The sequence below is a fragment of the Rana temporaria genome, chromosome 2 (genome assembly GCF_905171775.1).
Source record: "Rana temporaria chromosome 2, aRanTem1.1, whole genome shotgun sequence".
NCBI classification, from domain to species: domain Eukaryota; kingdom Metazoa; phylum Chordata; class Amphibia; order Anura; family Ranidae; genus Rana; species Rana temporaria.
Window position 1 is genome coordinate 285,901,042 of NC_053490.1, and position 20,672 is coordinate 285,921,713.

A 20,672-nucleotide genomic window follows, 5' to 3' on the forward strand; every position below is an offset into this window, starting at 1 on the left:
TTCCCTTCTTATCTCCTCTTTCTCTCGTAATTTGTTCAAATATTCGCATATTTTTGGTATTAGTTGTTCCTTAAATTTTTTTATAATATCTCATTGAAAACCCTTTGGGACCTGGACTTTTCCCTGGTGCTGTACTATATTTTGCTGTTCTGATATCTTCCTGTGTTATTGGTTCTTCCTGCAATTTTTCTGCTTCCCATGTTTCTTTATTTGCTTATCCAGTCTTTTTTCAGTCTCTTCCACTGGTTCCAATATGTGCCCCATATCCTTGTGTATTATTGCGATTTCATTTTTTCATTATTTTCTAAAACGGCAAACATGAATGCCATTTCTATTTTTGTGGGTATCTGGTCATTTGAGTGTTGGTCTTCCTTCTCCATATCACTTTTAAGTTTTTGGTCTATTCTTGACTGACCGAGTATACTAGTGTCAGATGATAGTCTGCTTTGTCTTTTTTTTTTCCTTTGCTTTTACTCGTTCCCTTCATCCCGAAAGAGGATACAGCAGTAGTGGTAGGGACAATTATTAACTCCAGGCTAGATTATGCAAATTCCCTCTACCTCGGACTCCCAAAATACCAGATTGCGTGTCTCCAAGTCGTCCATAACACAATGGCACGACTGGTGACAGGGAAAAAACCCTGGGAACCAATCACCCCGTCCCTGAGATCCCTTCATTGGCTGGCTGTAAAGGACCAAGTCACATTTAGGGCCCTATGCCTGACGCACAAATGTGTACACAGAAGTGCCCCCCAATATTTCGTTAAGAAAATAAAATACCAAAACCCCAATCGTGTTCTTCGATCTACTAACCAAAAACTACTGCAAATCCCCAAAGCCCTCTACAAAACGAAGGAGAACGAAGATTTGCAGTCCAAGGACCTCGACTGTGGAACGCATTACCGACTAATATCCGAATGGAAATTGATCACCAGGCCTTCAGAAAAAAACTCAAGACCCACTTATTCTGAAGGATAAATAGAAGGAAAATGGATGCCAAGCGCCTTGAGGCGATTCAGTTCGCATTTGTAGCGCTATACAAGTTATTCACTCACTCACTTGTCTCCCACAAGTTCCTTGTTGCTTTTCAATTGCTTGCTTTTTAGAGGACACATCTTGGGACATATATTTTTCTATTGAGCCTGGGCTTAGGCTAATTTTGGGTAGTTTTGCCACTGCCCCTCTTTTGTTTTTCCCCGTATGTTGTTGTGTTTCTTACTTATTTTCCACTTTCCTTCCTTGTCTCCCCTTTTTGTGTGTTTTTTTGATGTTCCCTCTACTGTTAACTTCCACTTCTATTTGTTATTTAATGTTATGCTGCGTACACACGATAGGTGTGTGGGCCCCATAGGTTATTTATCCATAGGTTAAAAAAAATGGAACTTGTTTTTAAATTATCTGATAGATACCTAACCGATAGTAAAAAAACGATCATCTGTAGGCACGTCCATCAGTTAAAAATCCACGCATGTGCAGAATCAAGTCGACGCATGCTTGGAAGCATTGAACTTCATTTTTTTCAGCACGTTGTTGTGTTTTACATCACCGCGTTCTGACACGATCGTTTTTTTAACTGATGGTGTGTAGGCACGACTGATCATCAGTCAGCTTCATCGGCTAACTGATGGAAAAATCCATCAGACCGTTTTCATCAGACTAACCTATCGTGTGTACAGGGCATAAGTGTACTAACAGTCTTTCAGCGTTATATACTCTTTTTGTTTCAGTTTATAAAATAACAATAAAGGGGGACTCACCACTTCTGTTACCTGTTCTGAGGTGTATGCGGGTTTGGGGACATGCTGTTAAGTAGTCATCTGCTAGTTTCTTGATCTGGCTTCTGGCTGACTTTCCTCTCTCTTTCAGGAGGGGGTGGGGGGCTTGCTGGATGGCTGGCTCCACAGTCGACTGCTCCACTTCTGTCTCCTGCCAAGGCCAGGTCACCGTCAATTCGGCTGGTCCAGCCGCAGGCTCACAAAATAGATTCCAGTCCTGCTCTGGGTTCCCCGAACACAGCCGAGTCCTTCCGACCACCCTCTCCTCCTCCTGCTTCTGAGTTCGGGGCTCGGCTCCAGCTGAATCTCTTCATCTGTTAGTCAGATAAAAAGCAAGAGCATTTTACAGGCAGGAACCTAAGATCCCTTAGTTGTGCAGCAAAAAGTCACTGAACCTGATCCAGATTTACAAAGAGTCAAAGAAATTTTCCTTCACGAACACCTAGCACTACAAACCTACACTACCAACTAGCACTTGAGGGTGCTACATTAACAAAACATTTCTGAGTATGATATCCCAGTACAGCCAAGCTTAGAGTAGGCGATGGAGTCATCAGTTTGCTGCTTCCCTTTTATTTTCCAGCCACAGGCTAAAGCTGGCCATAGACTGATCGAAATTCATCCGGTTCAGCATGGACCTGCTGTATTTCAACCAGTGTATGGCTGTCTCTGTTTGGTCAAGTTGGAAAACTTTTGTCATTCAGTGAGTTTAGCTGCAGGTCAGTGTATTCTGACATCACCGGGTCCCAATGTAAATAAAGGAATCTGGGAAAAATAAATAAAAAATACCCATCTATGGCCAGCTTATGTGTAAAGACCTAATTCAACTGCAGTAGTCCTCCAGTTGGCTTTGTAAATCCCAAGAATAATTGGCATTTTATCTGTGTATTTCCAGTTTTCCTACAGTTTAGCTTTAAATGTGCCCATGACAAATATTCTAAAAGTAATATTTTCTAGCAAAATAAGTTTTGACTTTATTTCTACTTAAAGTGTTTTTAAACCTAAAAACGTTTTTTACCTTAAAGCATTGTTTGCATTAAGTTAAAAAAAAAATCCATTTCTCTGTGCCCCCTTCCCTGGGTGAAGGGGAAGAGACGGGAGAAGAGATCAGAGCTGTGCACGGCTACATCTATTATCCCCTCTTTTCCTCTTAAAGGAAAAAAAAATTGCCTAAAATTAATCTGCAAGGTAGACAGACAGAATAGTGTAATGATTCTGTTAAAAAACGAGTAAAAACCTATTATATTCCTTCATCTATATCACCTCCGGCATTCTAGTTTCTGTTCTCTCATTCACTTCCTGGTTTACAGCGCTCGTTCATGTAAGAACTACATTTCCCAGTATGCATTGCGGCACGCCCAGTAATTCACACCTCCTTGAAGTCTCTAACACGTAGAGAGCGTCCTGCCGCACAGATGTCGTTCCCAGGAGGGGGTGAGCACGTCACTGACCACCGCAGTAAAGCCTCCCTTCACAGTGGTGAGTAAAATCAGACAAGCAGGAAGTGAACAACAACAAGAAATAGAGCAACTTCTGAGCAAAAACGAACAATGAGGAAGTGAGAAGAGGAATGTCTGCAGATAAAGGATGCTTATTATGAAAAAAAAAATTCCTTTACAACCCCTTTAACACAGAACACGAGAAGCAGCAGGAGCCATTGGTTCTTGCTGCTTTCAATCAGACTACACTCACCCCGTAGCCAGCAGCTGGCTATGGTAGTCCCTAAGAAGAATAGGAGGAGCCAAGATCACCAGGAGGATCAAGGCCACTCTGTGCAATACCACTGCACAGAGCAGGAAAGTATAAAATGTTTGTTATTCTAATAAAAAAAAATGTTTTGACTTTAATAACACAAACTGTATGTGTGTATGTGCAATCAAAATGGCACTTTCCCCATGTGCCAAATTATTTTTTATAGACTCTTCCTCATTGGTCAAATTTTTTTCACTTGTATTCCTATGTCCATTGGCCTCCATTATAACCATATAGGGCCTCACTATAGGTCCTCCAGAGCCCTCTACTGTTCACTATGTACATACAGTGCATCTGGAAAGTATTCACAGTGCTTCACTTTTTCCACATTTTGTTATGTTACAGCCTGATTCCGAATTGGATTCATAGTTTTCCTAAAAATTCTTTTTTGTTTGTTTGAAATCTGCAAATGTATTAAAAAGAAAAAAAAATCATATGTTCATAAGTATTCACACCCTTTGCTCAATACTTTGTTTAAGCACCTTTTGGTACCAATTACAGCCTCGAGTCTTTTTGAGTAGGATGCTACAAGCTTGGCACACCTATTTTTGGACAGTTTCTCCCATTCTTCTTTGCAGGCCCTCTCAAGCTCCATCAGGTTGGATTTTGCACAGCCATTTTCAGATCTCTCCAGAGATGTTCAATCGGGTTCAAGTCTAGGCTCTGGCTGGACATTCACAGAGTTGTCCCGTAGCCACACTTTTGTTACCTTGACTGTGTGCTTAGGGTCGTTGTCCTGTTGGAAGGTGAACCTTCGCCCCAGTCTGAGGTCCAGAGCACTCTGGAACAGGTTTTCATCAAGGATGTCTCTGTACATTGCTGCATTCATCTTTCCCTTGATCCTGACTGGTCTCCCAGTTCCTGCCCCTGAAAAAAATGCCCGGGGCATGATGCTGTCACCACCATGCTTCACTGTAGGGATGGTATTGGCCAGGTGATGAGCGGTGCCTGGTTTCCTCCAGACATGACGCTTGCCATTCAGGCCAAATAGTTCAATCTTTGTTTCATCAGACCAGAGAATTTTGTTTCTTATGGTCTGAGAGTCCTTCAGGTGTCTTTTGGCAAACTCCAGATGGGCTGTCATGTGCCTTTTACTGAGGAGTGGCTTCCATCAGGCCAGATTGGTGGAGTGCTGCAGAGATGGTTGTTCTTCTGGCAGGTTCTCCTCCCCCCCACAGAGAAATGCTGGAGCTCTGTCAGAGTGACCATCAGGTTCTTGGTCATCTCCCTGACTAAGGCTCTTCTCCTCCGATCGCTCAGTTTGGATGGGGAACCGGCTCTATGAAGAATCCTGGTGATCTCAAACTTCTTTCATTTATGGATGATGGAAGCCACTGTGCTTTGGGATCTTCAATAATGCAGCAGACATTTTTCTGTACCCTTCGACAGATCAATGTCTCAATACAATCCTGTCTTGAAGATCTACAGACAATTCCTTGAACTTCAAGGCTTGGTTTGTGCTTTGACATGCACTGTAAACTGTGGGACCTTATATAGACAGGTGTGTGCCTTTCCAAATCATGTCCAATCAACTGAATTTACCACAGGTGAACGCCAATCAAGTTGTAGGAACATCTCAAGGATGATCAGTGGAAACAGGATGCACCTGAGCTCAATTTTGAGTGTCATGGCAAAGGCTATGAATACTTATGTGATATTATTATTATTTTTGTTTTTTATTTTTAATAAATTAGCAAAGATTTTAAACAAACTTCTTTCATGTTGTCATTATGGGGTATTGTTTGTAGAATTTTTAGGAGAATATTGAATTCAATCCATTTTGAAATAAGGCTGGAACATAATTTTTTTTTTGAAAAAGTATGATATGACTTACCTGTGGGTACAGTAACTATCTCAAACGTGCACCGTTTAGGTGATATTTACATATGTAGCAGCAGTTGACGTCACCGGTGCATGTGCACTGCGCACTCAATGGATGGCATGCTGTTCTTTGAGAGAGCTGTGTCCTGGCCGCGACTTTTCACAGCTCGGCCATTCAAACGGCTGGAGCCCGCAAACCCAGAAGGTAGACCGTGTGAAGATGGATCCCCTGTCAGCGGTGACAGCACGCCACTGGAGGACGTTGCTGTAATGTATTGCTTTAACTGTATGGGATAAAATTAGCAATGTTAAAAGCATCATTTATTCTCCTTGTTTTAGATCTACACCATCAATTAATGCCACTGATTGGACTACCAGCAGTAGTTCTCTTTGTTGTATTTCTGGTCGGCATAATCTGCATTAAACTATATAAGAAGGTTACAAAGCCCAATGTATTGGTGAGTTTTTTCATTTTTTTCTCTGTGGACAATTATTAGTGTCAATAACCACTTACATCAAACCACATGTGTGATACTGGCATTGTGTCTATAATATAAAATGTATAACAGTGGTATAATACAGTATATATTGTAGCCAATCATGGTGATCACATGCAGGTTGTAGGTTTGTTTAGGAACAAACCTCTGCAGCCAGCAGATGATTTTTCTGCCTGAAGATGGTAGTGTGCTTTGGTTTAATACTGCAAATGTCAGATACAGCTTCTGTATGAAAAAATAAACACTGTCACCTTGCCAATGCAAGGTGAAGTGATAGTATCTGCATCTCATAAAACCCCATATACTCAACTCACCTTGTCTGTGCTCCCTTGTATCTTCTTGCTCTTCAGCTACTGGCCACACTACCTAGAATTTTGGGATATTTAGAAGCATGTGACCTACTTCCATGTGACAGTGCCAGGGCCTGTTAGCCAATTACTAAGCCTGAGCACAGTCACATGACTAAGAGAGTGGTGTTTCCGCTTCCTATGGTGGCCAATACAGATAATCTCAGCAAAGGCTTCAAAGGAGCATAGAGCTGTGAGAAAATAAAGGTAACATGTGTGCATACAGGGGTTGTATGATACATTATTACCTTGCATTGCATAGGCCAGTGACAGTGTCTCATTAAAAATACATTTTTAGTTTTTTTTTACTCTTCTGGGGCACTTTTTCTCTCTCAGACCCTCATTTTTCAGACGAAACAGAAGAGCAGGATCAAAATCAATCTATAGATTATTATGTAAACTGCACTTCCTTCACCAGACTCTGCTTCAAAAGAATGCCCCCCATTCTCCTGATTCAGTCTATTCCAAGAAGCAAGAGCCCAGGTCCATATGAGTTTACCATTGAATTCTATAAAGCTTTCAGGGAACTTCATACCCCTTTTCTACTCAACTGCATCTCCACTAAAAACCCATTCCCTTCCCAATTGTTAAGCTGGCCATAGATGGCTAATTGTACCCAAGCCAATCAATTGATTGACATGGGTAAACCAATATGTCAGATTTCTAGCATGTGATCACTGTGCTTCTGGCAGGGACAGTGCCCTGTGGGGGGGGGAATAGCTCTGTGGGAAAGAACCAAGATCAGGGTGGGTTTGTCCAAGGATGTGAAGCCCAATACAACACTATCAAGGCAATGTTACTAATTCATCATGGCTAAATCACTAACATGCTGTCTATCGATGCAAAAAGACAATCAACAGACTTTGCTGGTCTTTTCTTTGATATACTCTAAAGCCGGCTATAGATGGATCAAATCCCCACCTAAGGGCAGGCTGATTGTCCATCAATCAACTTCAGTACAGCCAGCCTTTTAGATGTTTTGCATGCAATCATTGCTGGCCACTCTAGCTGTTAGCAGTGATCATTGTGGTCTGCTAGCCAGGAAGGCTCAATGTCAGCAGAACATAATAGCGCTGCGGGAGGGATTCTCCCATGAACACAATCAGTGTAGAGCAATCAAGGTTGAAGGGAAGAAATTGTATCATCTTTGGCCTGCCTTACAAAATTAGGACTGGAATGTATTTTTCTTTATAAAATTCTTGCACGTTACACATCATCCTTCGCCAGGGACCGATCAATTGCGCCCTATTGCCAGCTTAACTATCTTCAACGGTCCCCCAAAAAAAGATCTTTATGTACATACAATATTTTATAAAATTGTACAAAGTTACTAGCATTGCATCGATACTGGTATTGATGCCAGTACTAAGGATTTGCACAAGTACTTGTACTCATGCAAATACTCCAATACTAAAACCGATACCTTCAAGCTTGCAGACTGTAACTTCCGCCTTAAGTAATCATTTTTCGTTAGTCCAAAAAAAAAAAAAACACATGACACTAAAAATAGCGATCGGTAATTGCCATCAGCGAGTACTTGAGGAAAAGTATCGTTACTCATATTCGGTCTTACAAAGCTGATATCGGTGCATCACTTAAAGTTACTATTAACTTGAAAAGGATTATTCTTTCCACAGCTGTATATATAATAATGTTCAAATACATTTGCCATACACCTCAAAGAGTTTTGACAAGAGTGTTTATGGCATACAAATAAACTTTTATCTTGCAAATTGCATTATTGCTTTGATTTCAAGATAGTTACAAGTTTTACAGATCTGCTTCCTCAGGCTGTATATATACCTATAATCATGTACTAGTACAATTAGTCATAATATTATTATATTAATATATTACTAATATTAATATTAATCACGTTTCCAATAAATGTAATGATCCCACTAACTGGGCAAATGTATGTACTTACAAGATGCAAATTGCCTAATGTGTGTATGGTACTCAATGCAGATATCTCAGACCAGCTAGGAGGGACAGCAGGAGACTTAAAAATAAAAAACAGAAGCAATATAAAATGACCACAGTGGGGGACAGAAGGTCGGCGCGTTTTGCATTATGAATAAGCACTAAGAGAAGCGCAAAATGCGTAAACTTTCTGTCCCCCACTGTGGACATTTTGTTGGTTTTTATGCTACTTTGTTCGAATTGATGAAATAAAGACGGACTGCAATTTCGGAGTGCAGCTGTCCTGGCTTTTGTTCTCCAGCTATATACACAGGTTAATGAACTGGGCAGAGTGTGTGAAAGGTGAGATAATAGAGGACTGGCCTGGCTCAGCTATCCCTTGTTGGACTACAAAATATAATGTGGTTATAATTATGATATATTTTGGGTAACGATCTATAAATTCCCTCCCTGCACAAAAAATACAATTATTATGAACTATCTCCATTTTAGCATGCATACACCAACCCCCCCCCCCCCCTTTATAGAAAGACATGAAGATGACCGTAAATAAGTATACTTGTCCACTTTTATGCTGCTTCTCCTACTCCTTTTGTCATTTTTATGGTGCCTCTCTGCTGCCTTTGTCCTCAGTCTTGCACCACCATTATGTCAATTCTCAGATTGCGATGTAGTCCTAGTGCGCATGCGCAAGATGGAAGCTCACCTTGTGTGTGTGCCACACATCATTAAAGTTTATCTGCTTTATAAAATAGCTTTGCCTGAAATCTTGCACAGCCTTTTTTTTTTTTAAAACAGCGGAATGTAACCTCACATGGCGTATGTGCGAGATGGGCCGCAATAGGTAGGTCCTGTACTTTATCTCACGCATGTGCAGTATGACAATAATGCAAAATTGTGCAGATTAGGTGTGAAAAACCCATGAAAGCACTGGTGACATGGCCTTCCCAGGGGGAATCAGTGAAGCTGGGGCTACTTCGTCAGTGCTCTCAGGGAAAAAATTAAGTGGAAACAAGACAGGTAAGTAAATAAAAAAAGGAAAAAAAAACAGTGTTAGATGATTTCATGTCAGCATGCAGAGATGTATATAGAGGACTTTTAAATTCTAGTTTGATTTCAGTGCTGTTACAGCACTGTTTTGGACTTTCTACGTTTTTAATCATGTTTTATTCATGTTTTCTTGGTTTTAAACAGCTGCTTACATTTTAGGTATTTATTTCACTGTATTAATATCTTAATTGTTTTTCCTGAGCGCTGAGTAGTGCTTTTTATAGGTAGGGCAGTTCAAGCACTTTTTCCGTTCCATGCAGAGATGCATGGTGATGTAAATATGTAAACTTTATTAAAAAGGTTAAAAGTACACTTTAAGGTTTCTGAAGTTGCTGCTAGTTCCACATACCTTTTGCCTCTCGAGGTCGCAACTTCACTTATGACATACATGTTAGTATATACACTACATACCTTATAAGAGAAGTGGTGACCTCTAATGGCAAAGAACATGCAAAACTGGCAGAGAATTCAGTAGCCCTAAAGCATAGGTTCACCTTTTGGAGCATGTCACACGTTACACCCATATTTACAGTGCAACAAGTAATATGGTCCAGCACCTGCCCTTCCCCCAAAATGTGCCCCTTTTTCCTTAAAACAGCTGATGGGGATCAAATTTCCAAATCGGCCGCATCATTCATTAACAGGAATCTGTGAATTAATAAACTACAAGTCCTGTCTGCCACTGCGGTAGACAACTTGTAGTTCTCAAAATATAAATATAATATTATAGATATCATATGTAGACCAGTGTTTCAACCTTAATCTGATTTTATTTTATTTTATAGGACTTTTCAGATAAAAGATGTACTGTTGTAGCCTCTGTAATACCTGAGAAGTCTTACCACGTTACCATTGATAAAAACATGGACCAGACGTCATCAGCTACATTCCTTCTATCTGGTGAAGACAGTAATAGTATAAATGAGTATCCTGGCTTTGGTTACACAGAGCGCAAGAATATGCAAGGGAACTGTTTAGGAAGACACACCCTTTATGGAGATTCTAGTAGTGATGACTATATGTCTTCTAAAGGCTTACCAACAAACTCCAGCAGTGATAAGTCATCTGACAGCAGCTGTGTACAGACATCAGGATCAAATACTGAAATGATATTGACGCTAAATAAAAATCAACTGCACAATCATTCAGAAGAGAGCAATACAAATGTTTCAGGGAATATGGAAACATTGGTCACAAACACTATAACCATGGGTCCACTCCTTGACACTCTTCGTGTAGCACATTGTAATACCTTTGGGGATGGGCTTTTAAAAACATTGTCCATAACAGCTGCTACTGACCAATGTTTAGACAATGAATCTTTTGATGGCCACCTCACAGACTATGAAGATAACCATGAACAATTAATTAATGATTGTACAGACTGTGATGTGCCTGAGCCCTACATTGGATCACAACCTCTCCAAAAGAATTGGGGCACAGGTTATGAACAGCGAGGTTATATGTCAAGGTGATGATGAAAAATGTAATTTTATTTTGTAAAAATGAAGAGACAAAGTATAAACTTTGACTCCATTAACCATGTTACAAGAATTAAGGTGCAAAATGCAGTGCGTTCATGCCAGTTGGCGGGTCTACTAACAGCTTGAGGTGACTCCCTTAGATTCTATTGCTAACCCGCCCACATGAGGAAGGATGGATTGCAGATTCATTCAGTACATAGTCCCAATGATTTCAATAAACTCCTATGGAGCCTATTATTGTGACAAGTAGAAGATGCTCTTATATCAAGATAGCAGTCATCTAAGAATGTTGAGGTCAGTAATCCGGTCATTTTGGCAAAAAAAAACTGCTAGCATGCTGGTAGTTTGGAAGAGCAGCTAAGACCTTTGTATTATTACTGACTCCACCATGACTCTAGTTGTTAGAGGATATGGACTATTCAGTATTGCCTGAATACACTACATACCTTATATGGGAAGTGGTGACCTCTAATGGTAAAGAACATGAAAAACTGGCAGAGAATTCAGTAGTCCTAAAGCAGGAGTGCCCAACCTTTTGAAGAGCGAGGGCCACTTAAGCGACTTGGTAACCGGTCGTGGGCCACAATGAACGGAACAGGCAGATAGATGACAGATCCATGTCCACTCTGCATATTCAGAGCAGACACGGGCACAGCCCTTTCTACTGTGTGGGCCCTCCCATACGATTAGACATAAAGGGATGGATCCCCTTCTGTTTTTTTTCTCCGCCGATTGAATTGGAGGTAGACGGGTGTAAATGAACACAAGTCCGTTTACATCTGCTGCTCCATGGAGGTGAATGGAGAGTCAGATTTAATCAGACCAATTGTGTGAAATGGGCACTGGTACACTCAAAAGACAGGAAGTCCCCCTCCCTATATAACCCCTCCCATACAGGAAGTACCTCAGTTTTTGTAGCAAAGCAATATATATCTCAATAAAAAGGGGCTTGGGTCTTTTTGTTCCAAGCAGGCAGAATACTGTATTGCAACAGTCTTGAATGAAACTGGGCATAGGGAACTGTGACATGTAAGCGTAAGATAGCTTTTCCTTAACGAGATGTGACGTGAACGATAGAGGTAGTGTAAGTGTAGATGTAGTTTAATTCTGGGTTATTAGTATTCCATATCAGTAATGCACATATGTTCTTTCATTAGCATTTGAAAAGGACAGGACCAGTTTCTAGGCCAGAGTTGACACCTAGATGCCAATAAAAGTTCCCAAGGAGTCAACCTAGATTGCCACCTTTCTGAAGCCTTCAAAGGGAGTCCTAGCCAAAGTGGCTACAAGGATCCACAGGGGGGCATTCACCAGGCCCCGGCAGGTCTGCAAACTTTGATTTATATCATCAGATCTGAGGAATCTATTTCATGTCTCATAAAAGCTAAAATATTAGCAGCAGAGAGATGAAAATAATTCCGTTTGATGATACACGTGTTGGGCTACTCGTACATGTCAATCTGTATTTATAGCGTGTGTAGAATCCTAGAAAAATACACAAAACCGTTATATGGCGCCTGACTGCGGCAAGCAAGCAGTGATTGCTACTGTCGCAATCGGACTGATGCGCTGGTATCGGAAATCCAATCCATGACCCAGCAATCAGCTCCGTTCTGGGCCAATCGACTCTGGTAATTTCAGAACACAAAACATCTTGTGGGCTGAGATAGGAACAGCCCCCAGGGTTGATTGGCCAAGGGCTAAAGCCTAGCCCACATCCATATTTCAATAGATGGAGTAGCCGGAGATATGGACATTGTTCTTCCACGAAGCCAGTTCGGAACTGGGGAGTGCCACATATTCCAGTATGCTTCTACTAACGGATAGAGTTTGGTAAAGTTTCATTTCTGTTTTTATCCCTTTTTATTTTCATAGCAAATTGACAATTGTGTGTCTTTCTGTATTTTTTGTATCTTTTTTGGTAACTCCCTTTTCTTTGTATGCGCTGCCCACTTTCGGGATATTAAATTATAAAATTAATAAGTGACTTCTGTGTACTAAGCGAGGACTCATATCTCTGGAGAGGTTATTGTATGTTAGTGTCCAAGTGCTCAGTCTACGTTACGTGCCAATCGGTATGCAATTTAACTGTGTGTTGGCAGATTGCATGACCAGGCCTAAATACTCCAGTCTCTTTAGGCCTTGTACACACGGTCGGACCAAACCGATGAGAATGAACCGAAGTTCAGTTTCATCGGACCAAACCGACCGTGTGTATAGGCCATCGGTCTGTTTTCCTTTGTTCCAAAATTTTAAAACATGCTTCAAAACCAAACCGATGGACCGCTGCCCCATCGGACCAAACCGATGGTTAGTACAGAAAAGCATTGGTTCAAAACCCGCGCATGCCCAGAAGTCGACGCATGCTTGGAAGCATTGAACTTCGTTTTATTCAGCACGTCCTGTGTTTGACGTCACCGCGTTCTGACCCGATCGGATTTTGGACTGACGGTGTGTACACATATCAGGCCGTACGGCCACTTCAGAGGTGAACCGATGAAAACGGTCCGACGGACCAGTCACATCGGTTTGGTCCGACCGTGTGCACAAGGCCTGACTGTTCGTAAGGATGATTTCTCTAGGTTGAAAATCCAACCCAGGTGTTCCAGATACCTGACTGTACTGGACACCCCTTGGTTTAACCGTGCAACTGACTGATCTATCAGCAGCCGGTCATCTAGGTATGCCATTACTGCTATACCCTGGCCCTCTAGTCTTGCTAGTACTGGGGCCAAAACTTTTGTAAATACCTGGGGAACAGTGGCCAAGAACTGAAAAAATTGGCACACGCAGAAATGCATCTTTGATGTCTTTTAACGCTAGAAATTCTCCTCCCCGCAAGGTGGAAATGACTGACCGGTTTGACTCCATGCGAAAGGAGCGGATGTTTAGGAACCGATTCAGGTCTTTGAGATCTAAACGGGTGTGACATCTGCAGTTTCGGTACTGTGAAGAGATTTGAATAAAACCACATACCCTGCTCTTCTGAGGGGGTCTCTATAATTACACCCTGATGAATCAACCAGTCTAGCGCCAGAAATAAGACCTTCTTTCATTGGTTCTTTGGGGAGTAGCCTAGGGCTACCACAGAGATGACCCATCCGTCAATGATCTCTTCTTCCCAAGCCCCTGGAACCTGTCTTCCCCCCACCACGATCGAGTGGGGAGCCCCCTTCATAAGGAGGCCTTAAGACTCTGTTTTGTAGACTCCTGCCCTCAGGCACTTCTTAGTCCTATGCACATAGGTAAATAGTTCCAGAAAAAACAAGTACATACGTATACAGCTTTAATGTATGCAGCATGTGTTAAATCAATATGCCTCTATGGAATCGTGCATTTATGGAAGCATGAGTCCATACAAATATGCTTTTAGGCAAAATATGAAAAGTGTGCTCTGTACACACGCATACATGTAGCACATGTGCCATGGAACAAGCATCTTTATAAAGCAATTATGCGTTTATGAAATGCGTTATGTACCACTACGCAACATGTATCTGTGCAGACATGTATTCCTATGCGATCATGAGGAAACATGTCTCATTCATGCATCCTTATGCGATCCAGCATCTTTATAGGATCAAGCTCCTTTATGAAATCAAGTATCTTTATGTGATCAAGCCTCTCTGTGCGATCAAGCCTTTCTGCGTGTTCAATCACCCTTGTGTGATCAAGCATCCTTGTGCAATCAAGCACCCTTGTGCGATCAAGCATTTTTATTGCATTTTTATTGTATGTGCGTTATAATTAATCGAAATTAGTCGATTAATCGATTAAAAAAGAAACGATTAATCGAACAGAACATTTTTGATCAGTAACAGCCCTAATTTTTATGTGATCAAGCATCCTTGTGTGATCAAGCACCATTGTATGATCGAGCCTCTCTGTGCAATCAAGCACCCTTGTGCGATCGAGCCTCTTATGCGATCATGCATTCTTATGCGATCCATCATCTTTATGGGATCAAGCACCTTTATGTGATCAAGCATCTTTATGCGATCAAGCCTCTCTGCACGATCAAGCCTCTCTGTGCGACCAAGTACCCTTGAGTGATTAAGCATCCTTGTGCAATCAAGCACCCTTGTGCAATCAATGACCCTTGTGCGATCAAGCATTTTATGTTATCAGGTACCCTTGTGTGATCGAGCCTCTCTGTGTGATCAAGCACCCTTGTGAGATCAAGCACCCTTGTGCGAACGAGCCTCTTATGCGATCGAGCCTCTTATGCGATCAAGCAATCTTGTGTGATCAAGCCTCTCTGTGCAATCAAGCCTCTCTTCGCACCAAGAACCCTTGTGCGATCAAGTACCCTGAGTGATCAAGCATTCTTGTGCGATCAAGCATCCTTGTGCAATCAAGCGCCCTTGTGCAATCAAGCATTTTTATGCAGTCAAGCACCCTTGTACGATCGATCCTCTCTGTGCAATCAAGCACCCTTGTGCGATCATGCATCCTTATGCGATCCAGCACCTTTATGGGATCAAGCACCTTTATGTGATCAAGCACCTTTATGCGATCAAGCCTCTCTGCGCGACCAAGTACCCTTGAGTGATCAAGCATTATTGTGTGTGATCAAGCATCCTTTGTGTGATCAAGCCTCTCTACGCGACCAAGTACCCTTGTGCGATCAAGCATCCTTGTGCAATCAAGCACCCTTGTGTGATCAAGCTCTTTTATGCAATCCAGCATCCTTGTACGATCGAGCCTCTCTGTGCAATCAAGCACCCTTGTGCGATCGAGCTTGTTATGCGATCATGCATCCTTATGCGATCCAGCACCTTTATGGGATCAAGCAACTTTATGTGATCAAGCATCTTTATGCGATCAAGCCTCTCTGCGCGACCAAGTACCCTTGAGTGATCAAGCATTCTTGTGCAATCAAGCATCCTTGTGTGATTAAGCACCCTTGTGCGATCGGCCTCTCTGTGCAATTTAAGCACCCTTGTGTGATTAAGCCTCTTATGCGATCAAGCATTCTTGTGTGATCAAGCATCCTTTGTGCAATCAAGCATCTTTATGCGACTAAGCATCTTTATGTGATAAAGCATTTTTATGCGACTATGTAAAAACCATGTATATCTATACAAACATAAAAATGCAGCTTTATGTGACCATGTATCCTTAAGTGATTCTGTCACCTTATGCAATTTTTATGTGATCGACAATAAACATGTTTTGTTTTTACACAAACATGTCCAAACATGCATTTTGTACACCCATGATCATGTATTTTTATGCAAACATGTGAACTGGTAAAAAAAAACAGTTATCTTCAGCAACTGTGTGCTCCAGCAACTGTGTGCTCCAGCAACTGTGCGTTTCAGCAACTGTCCATTTTTAGCATCTGTACTGTGTTTTATCAACTGTGCATTTCAGCATCTTTGCGTTTTTAGCAACTGTGCATTTTTAGCAACTGTGCATTTTTAGCAACTGTGAGTTTCAGCATCTGTGCATTTTTGCCACTGTGCATTTTAGCAACTGCATGCTCCAGCAACTGTGCATTTCAGCAGTCATGTGTTTTAGCTAGTTTGTAAGCAAGCACCTGCTCAACTGCAGTTGGTCCCATACTCAGACCTGCAAGATACCAAGCACTATATTGGAGATACAACTCCCTAAAATGCACCCATGTTCATGTTTTTTCAAATGTACTTTAAAACATGCAATTAAGCAATACATTTGCAAGCACATATATTATGCTGTTCCTGCCTACAGGCAGATATTAATACTTTTAAAGTGAACTGCTAATCATCCAGGAATGTATCTACGTACAGATGTACATGCCCCTCGGATAGGCAGAAAATATGCAATCATGACTTGTCTGCACCCAGTTCCCCAAGCAAGTACTCACACACTCACGGGCCTCCGTTCTGTCTCCAAGGCCTATCTGACCTGTCACCACATGGCAATGGCCGCCCTTCTTCTTCCTGCCTAAATAAAAAATAAGAAATAGGCTAGACTTGAGTAAACCTGCGCCCTCTAGTGGTTGGGGAAGAAACAGCAGACGCATGAGCAAGCGCACATAGCATGATTAAACAGTACACTGCTCCCAGTGGCCACCAGGAAAACAGACAGTCAGATCTTTTTCTTTTTTTAAAAGAGAAGCTGCAAACAAATGCAGACTTGCCATTCCTCGCTGCAGGACTTATATAGCGCTGCACATGCGAACTGAATCGCCTCTGGGCGCTCGTTTGTCCATTTCTCCTTTGAACTCAAAAGAGATGGATTTTGATCTTTTTCCTAAAGGCCAAGTGGTTCTCCTCCAACCGAATGGAGATAACAGGAGTCTAATTTCACTCATCACGGCAAGCTTTGTCATGACAGACCTTCAAGGACCGGGTCCCCTTTGTATATGGGATCCACTCCCTTAGACCTGTACAGCACCCTGCCAGAGCAAACCTGTGGTATGGAAATGTGACCAAGGCGCTGGCACTGGTGAAAAAACTGTGATACTCCCTGTATGGGAGGGGTTATATATGGAGGGGGACTTCCTGTCTTTTGAGTGTACCAGTGTCCACCTATAGGTGGCGTATAACTCACATAGTAATAACTATGGTGCTCCGTGTCCCATGATGTACAATAAAGAAAATTCAAAGCCATTGGATTTGCATGAAGGTAAGCAATCGCAGCCTACAACCTTCAGTTCAGGATTTGTTTTCACTTTGAAATAACTATTAGAAAACATACACAAGCATGTCATGTTGGATTCATTTGTTTTTATAGCCATATTCTAATATTTCTAAAGGTCAGAGTTTCATATAATTAAAGAGGATTTCAAGTCCCTGCTCTATATGTGCTTTTTTTTTTTTTTTTTTTACAAGAATCAGTTGCCCATGGGAGACAGAGAATTTTAGGGAGGAGTTCTTCACAGTAAAGCGGTCATACACCATACCATTTTCTTATTCAATTCTCTTTAGAATTACCATCAACTATGTAGTAGAAGGGTCTGCCTGATTGCATGCAAATTGAAAGTGTTTAGGTTTGACCTCCTATTATATGGTTTTGGTAAATCTAAAGGAAAGTTGCACAAGAAAATTGTATAATGTAGGGCCAACCTTAGTCAATGAAGCTATTGTTGGTGAGATTGCAAGTATAATGGTCCAAAGAAAATGATCGGGTGCGGATTAGGAGCTAGGATTAGGATAAGTTCCAGTTCTTGGTATCTTGAATGATGTTCCTAACATATTCACATATTATTAGAAATTTCCTAGTGTTGGCATAATATAAAAAAGTAAAAGGAAGTATCATGTAGTTCCAGTATGCCCCACAACATTGTGATCTTACAGATATGCTTTCGTTTTGGCTTGTCATGCCTAATCATGGTTGCATTGTTTTCCATGTCAACAAAATTGATGATCTGAAAAGAAACCCAAAGAGTGGTTTTAATTTTCACTTATATGTCACCTCTGTGAGGTTCTAAATAATTTCCTATGGAAATCCTAAGTGGAACTCCCACTAGCAGTTTTACCCAGCATACCCCCTAGATGCATTGTTTTTAAAGGAATGTACAAAGGATTTACACTTGTTGAGGTAACCAAGAAGCCCATATCCCTCAAGCAGTAGCTGTGACATGGGTTGGGTGTGTGAGAAGCTTTACTCGTCAGTGTCAGGCCTCGTACACACAACCGTTTTCCTCGACAGAATCCATCAAGAAACTTGGTGGCAGAGCTTTTTTGGCGAGGAAAACGGTTGTGTGTATGTTTTTCGTCGAGAAAACTGTCGTGGAATTTGACGAGAAAAAAAGAGTTCTCTTTTTCCTCGTCGGGAGTCTCAATTTCCTCATCGTGTTCCTCGTCGGGCTGGTTTACGAGAAACACGTTCGTGTGTATGCTTAGAAACCCGCGCATGCTCAGAATAAAGTATGAGACGGGAGCGCACCTTCGGTAAAAGTAGCGTTTATAATGGAGATAGCACATTCGTCACGCTGTAACAGACTGAAAAGCGCGAATCGTCTCTCACCAAACTTTTATGTACCACGCAGTAACATGAGATTAGCAAAAGCAGCCCCAAGGGTTGTGCCAGTGGAATCAAACTTCCCCTTTATAGTGCCGTCGTACGTGTTGTACGTCACCGCGTTTGAGAACGATGAGATTTTGTCTTGACAGTGTGTATGCAAAGAAAGCTTGTCAAGATTCTCGACAAGCCTGACAAGGAAATCGTCGAGGAAAACGATGTTTCATTTACGACGAGTTCCTCGGTCGTGTGTACGAGGCCTCACAGACAAGACCAGATCAGAAACTGGTTCCATGCAAATCAAAGCTAATAAAAAAAATGTTGGATAGAGTTTCATTTTAATTTGCATTTATGTGTGTACATTTATGTGTATGTTTGTACAGAAAACTGTCATAAAAATAATATATACAATATACCTATTTTACGTGTGTGTGTGCTTTTATTATTGTGGTAATCAAATGGAAACAAACGATGTTCAGTAGTAATCAAAATTGTATAGATAATAATGGTCTGTACTATCCTGCATGTTCAGTGAAATGTTTTTTGCCACCTATTAAGGTTGTATGAACAGCTTAACCATTTTTTTACTGGGCACTTAAACCCCCCTCCTGCCCAGACCAATTTTCAGCTTTCAGCACTGACATGATGATCACCTCTGCAGTTTTTATTTTTTGTTAAAAAATAAATAAAAATACTGATTTAAAAAAAAATATATATTTTTTTATATTTTGTTATAACATTTTGCAAACGGGTAATTTTTCTCCTTCATTCATGTACGCTGAAGCTGCATTGATGGGCACCGATGGGCTGCACTGATGGGCACGATAAGGCAGCACTGGTGGGCACTGATAGGCAGCACTGGTGGGCACTGAGAGGTGACACTGAGAGGTGGCACTGATGGGCATTGATAGGTGGCACTGGTGGGCACTGAGAAGTGGCACTAAAAGGTGGCAGTGATGGGCACTGATAGCTGACAGTGATGGGCACTGGGTGGCAGCGATAGGCACTGATGGGTGGCAGTAATGGGCACTGATGGGCAGCACCGCTAGGTGGCACTGATGGCTCATTGATAGGTGGCACTGGTAGGCATTGATAGTTGGCACTTGTGGGCATTGATAGGTGGCACTGGTGGACACTTGCAGGTGGCAATAGCAGGGGGTACTGTCAGGGGTTACTGGCCACACAGAGGAGGCAGATGTGCCTCCTTCCTCTTCAGGACCGATGTCCTTTGCACATGAGTCGGTGATCTGCTTTTTTTTTCTCCTCCCGCTGTTAGCGTGAGGTGAAAAAAAAATGATTACCGGCTTTTGCTCACATCACGGCCCCTTACTCGGATCCGTGATCACCCGAGTCTCAGTGACTCAGGTGAAGGGGAGGACATCTATTGACGTCCTCCCAGCATTTGGGGTCCGCGCTGTAGCCATCATTCTTCATTTTCTTACCTGAACCCGATTGTTCCAGCGTCGAGGATGAGCTCAGCAGCTCCAGTCACTGTCTCTGGTTCTCATTTGATAGACTGATAGCAGCGGGAGCCAATGGCTCCCTCTGCTGTCAATCAAATCCTGTGACACGGGAGTCGGGGTTGGGGCGGAGTCCTGCTGTCTGTGTCAATGGACACAGCAGCAATACTCGGGAGCATGCCCGCATGAGTGCCCTCATGGAAAATGGCTTTCTGCGGGAGCACTCATGGAAAATGGCTCTCCGCGGAAGCACTCAATGAAGAGGAGGGGCCAGGAGCACTGCCAGGGGGCCCTTAGAAAAGGAGGTATGGGAACGCTCTGTGCAAAACCCCCACAAAGCAGATAAGTATGACATGTTTGTTATTTAAAAAAAAGAAAACCTTTACAATCACTTTAAGTTAGAATATTTTGAAAAGAGACACTGGGGATATCTACAGGAGGTGCGGAGAGTACCACTATTGCATGGCTCATGAGCATACCTGGGGAAAATCTGAATTCCTATGAATGTTGAAAAAGGGTCAGATTGATGGGGCCTAAAACTTGATCCTACGTACAGAATGCAGAAATCAGAAGTATGTAACGTACATAGTGCAGGGGTCCAGGTTGGGTAATGT

The 20,672-nt window shown here is 41.9% G+C and overlaps 1 protein-coding gene across 1 annotated transcript in view; it reads left to right on the forward strand.

Moving 5' to 3' along the window:
- Window positions 1–12,854, forward strand: part of IFNLR1 (interferon lambda receptor 1) — a 61,591-nt gene extending 48,737 nt beyond the window's left edge. The window contains exons 6-7 of the mRNA XM_040337182.1: window positions 5,687–5,805; window positions 9,950–12,854. Of these exons, the coding sequence (XP_040193116.1) occupies window positions 5,687–5,805; window positions 9,950–10,639 (809 nt within the window). The 3' untranslated portion in view covers window positions 10,640–12,854. The remainder of the gene's footprint in view (window positions 1–5,686; window positions 5,806–9,949) is intronic.
- The last annotated feature ends 7,818 nt before the right edge of the window (window positions 12,855–20,672 follow it).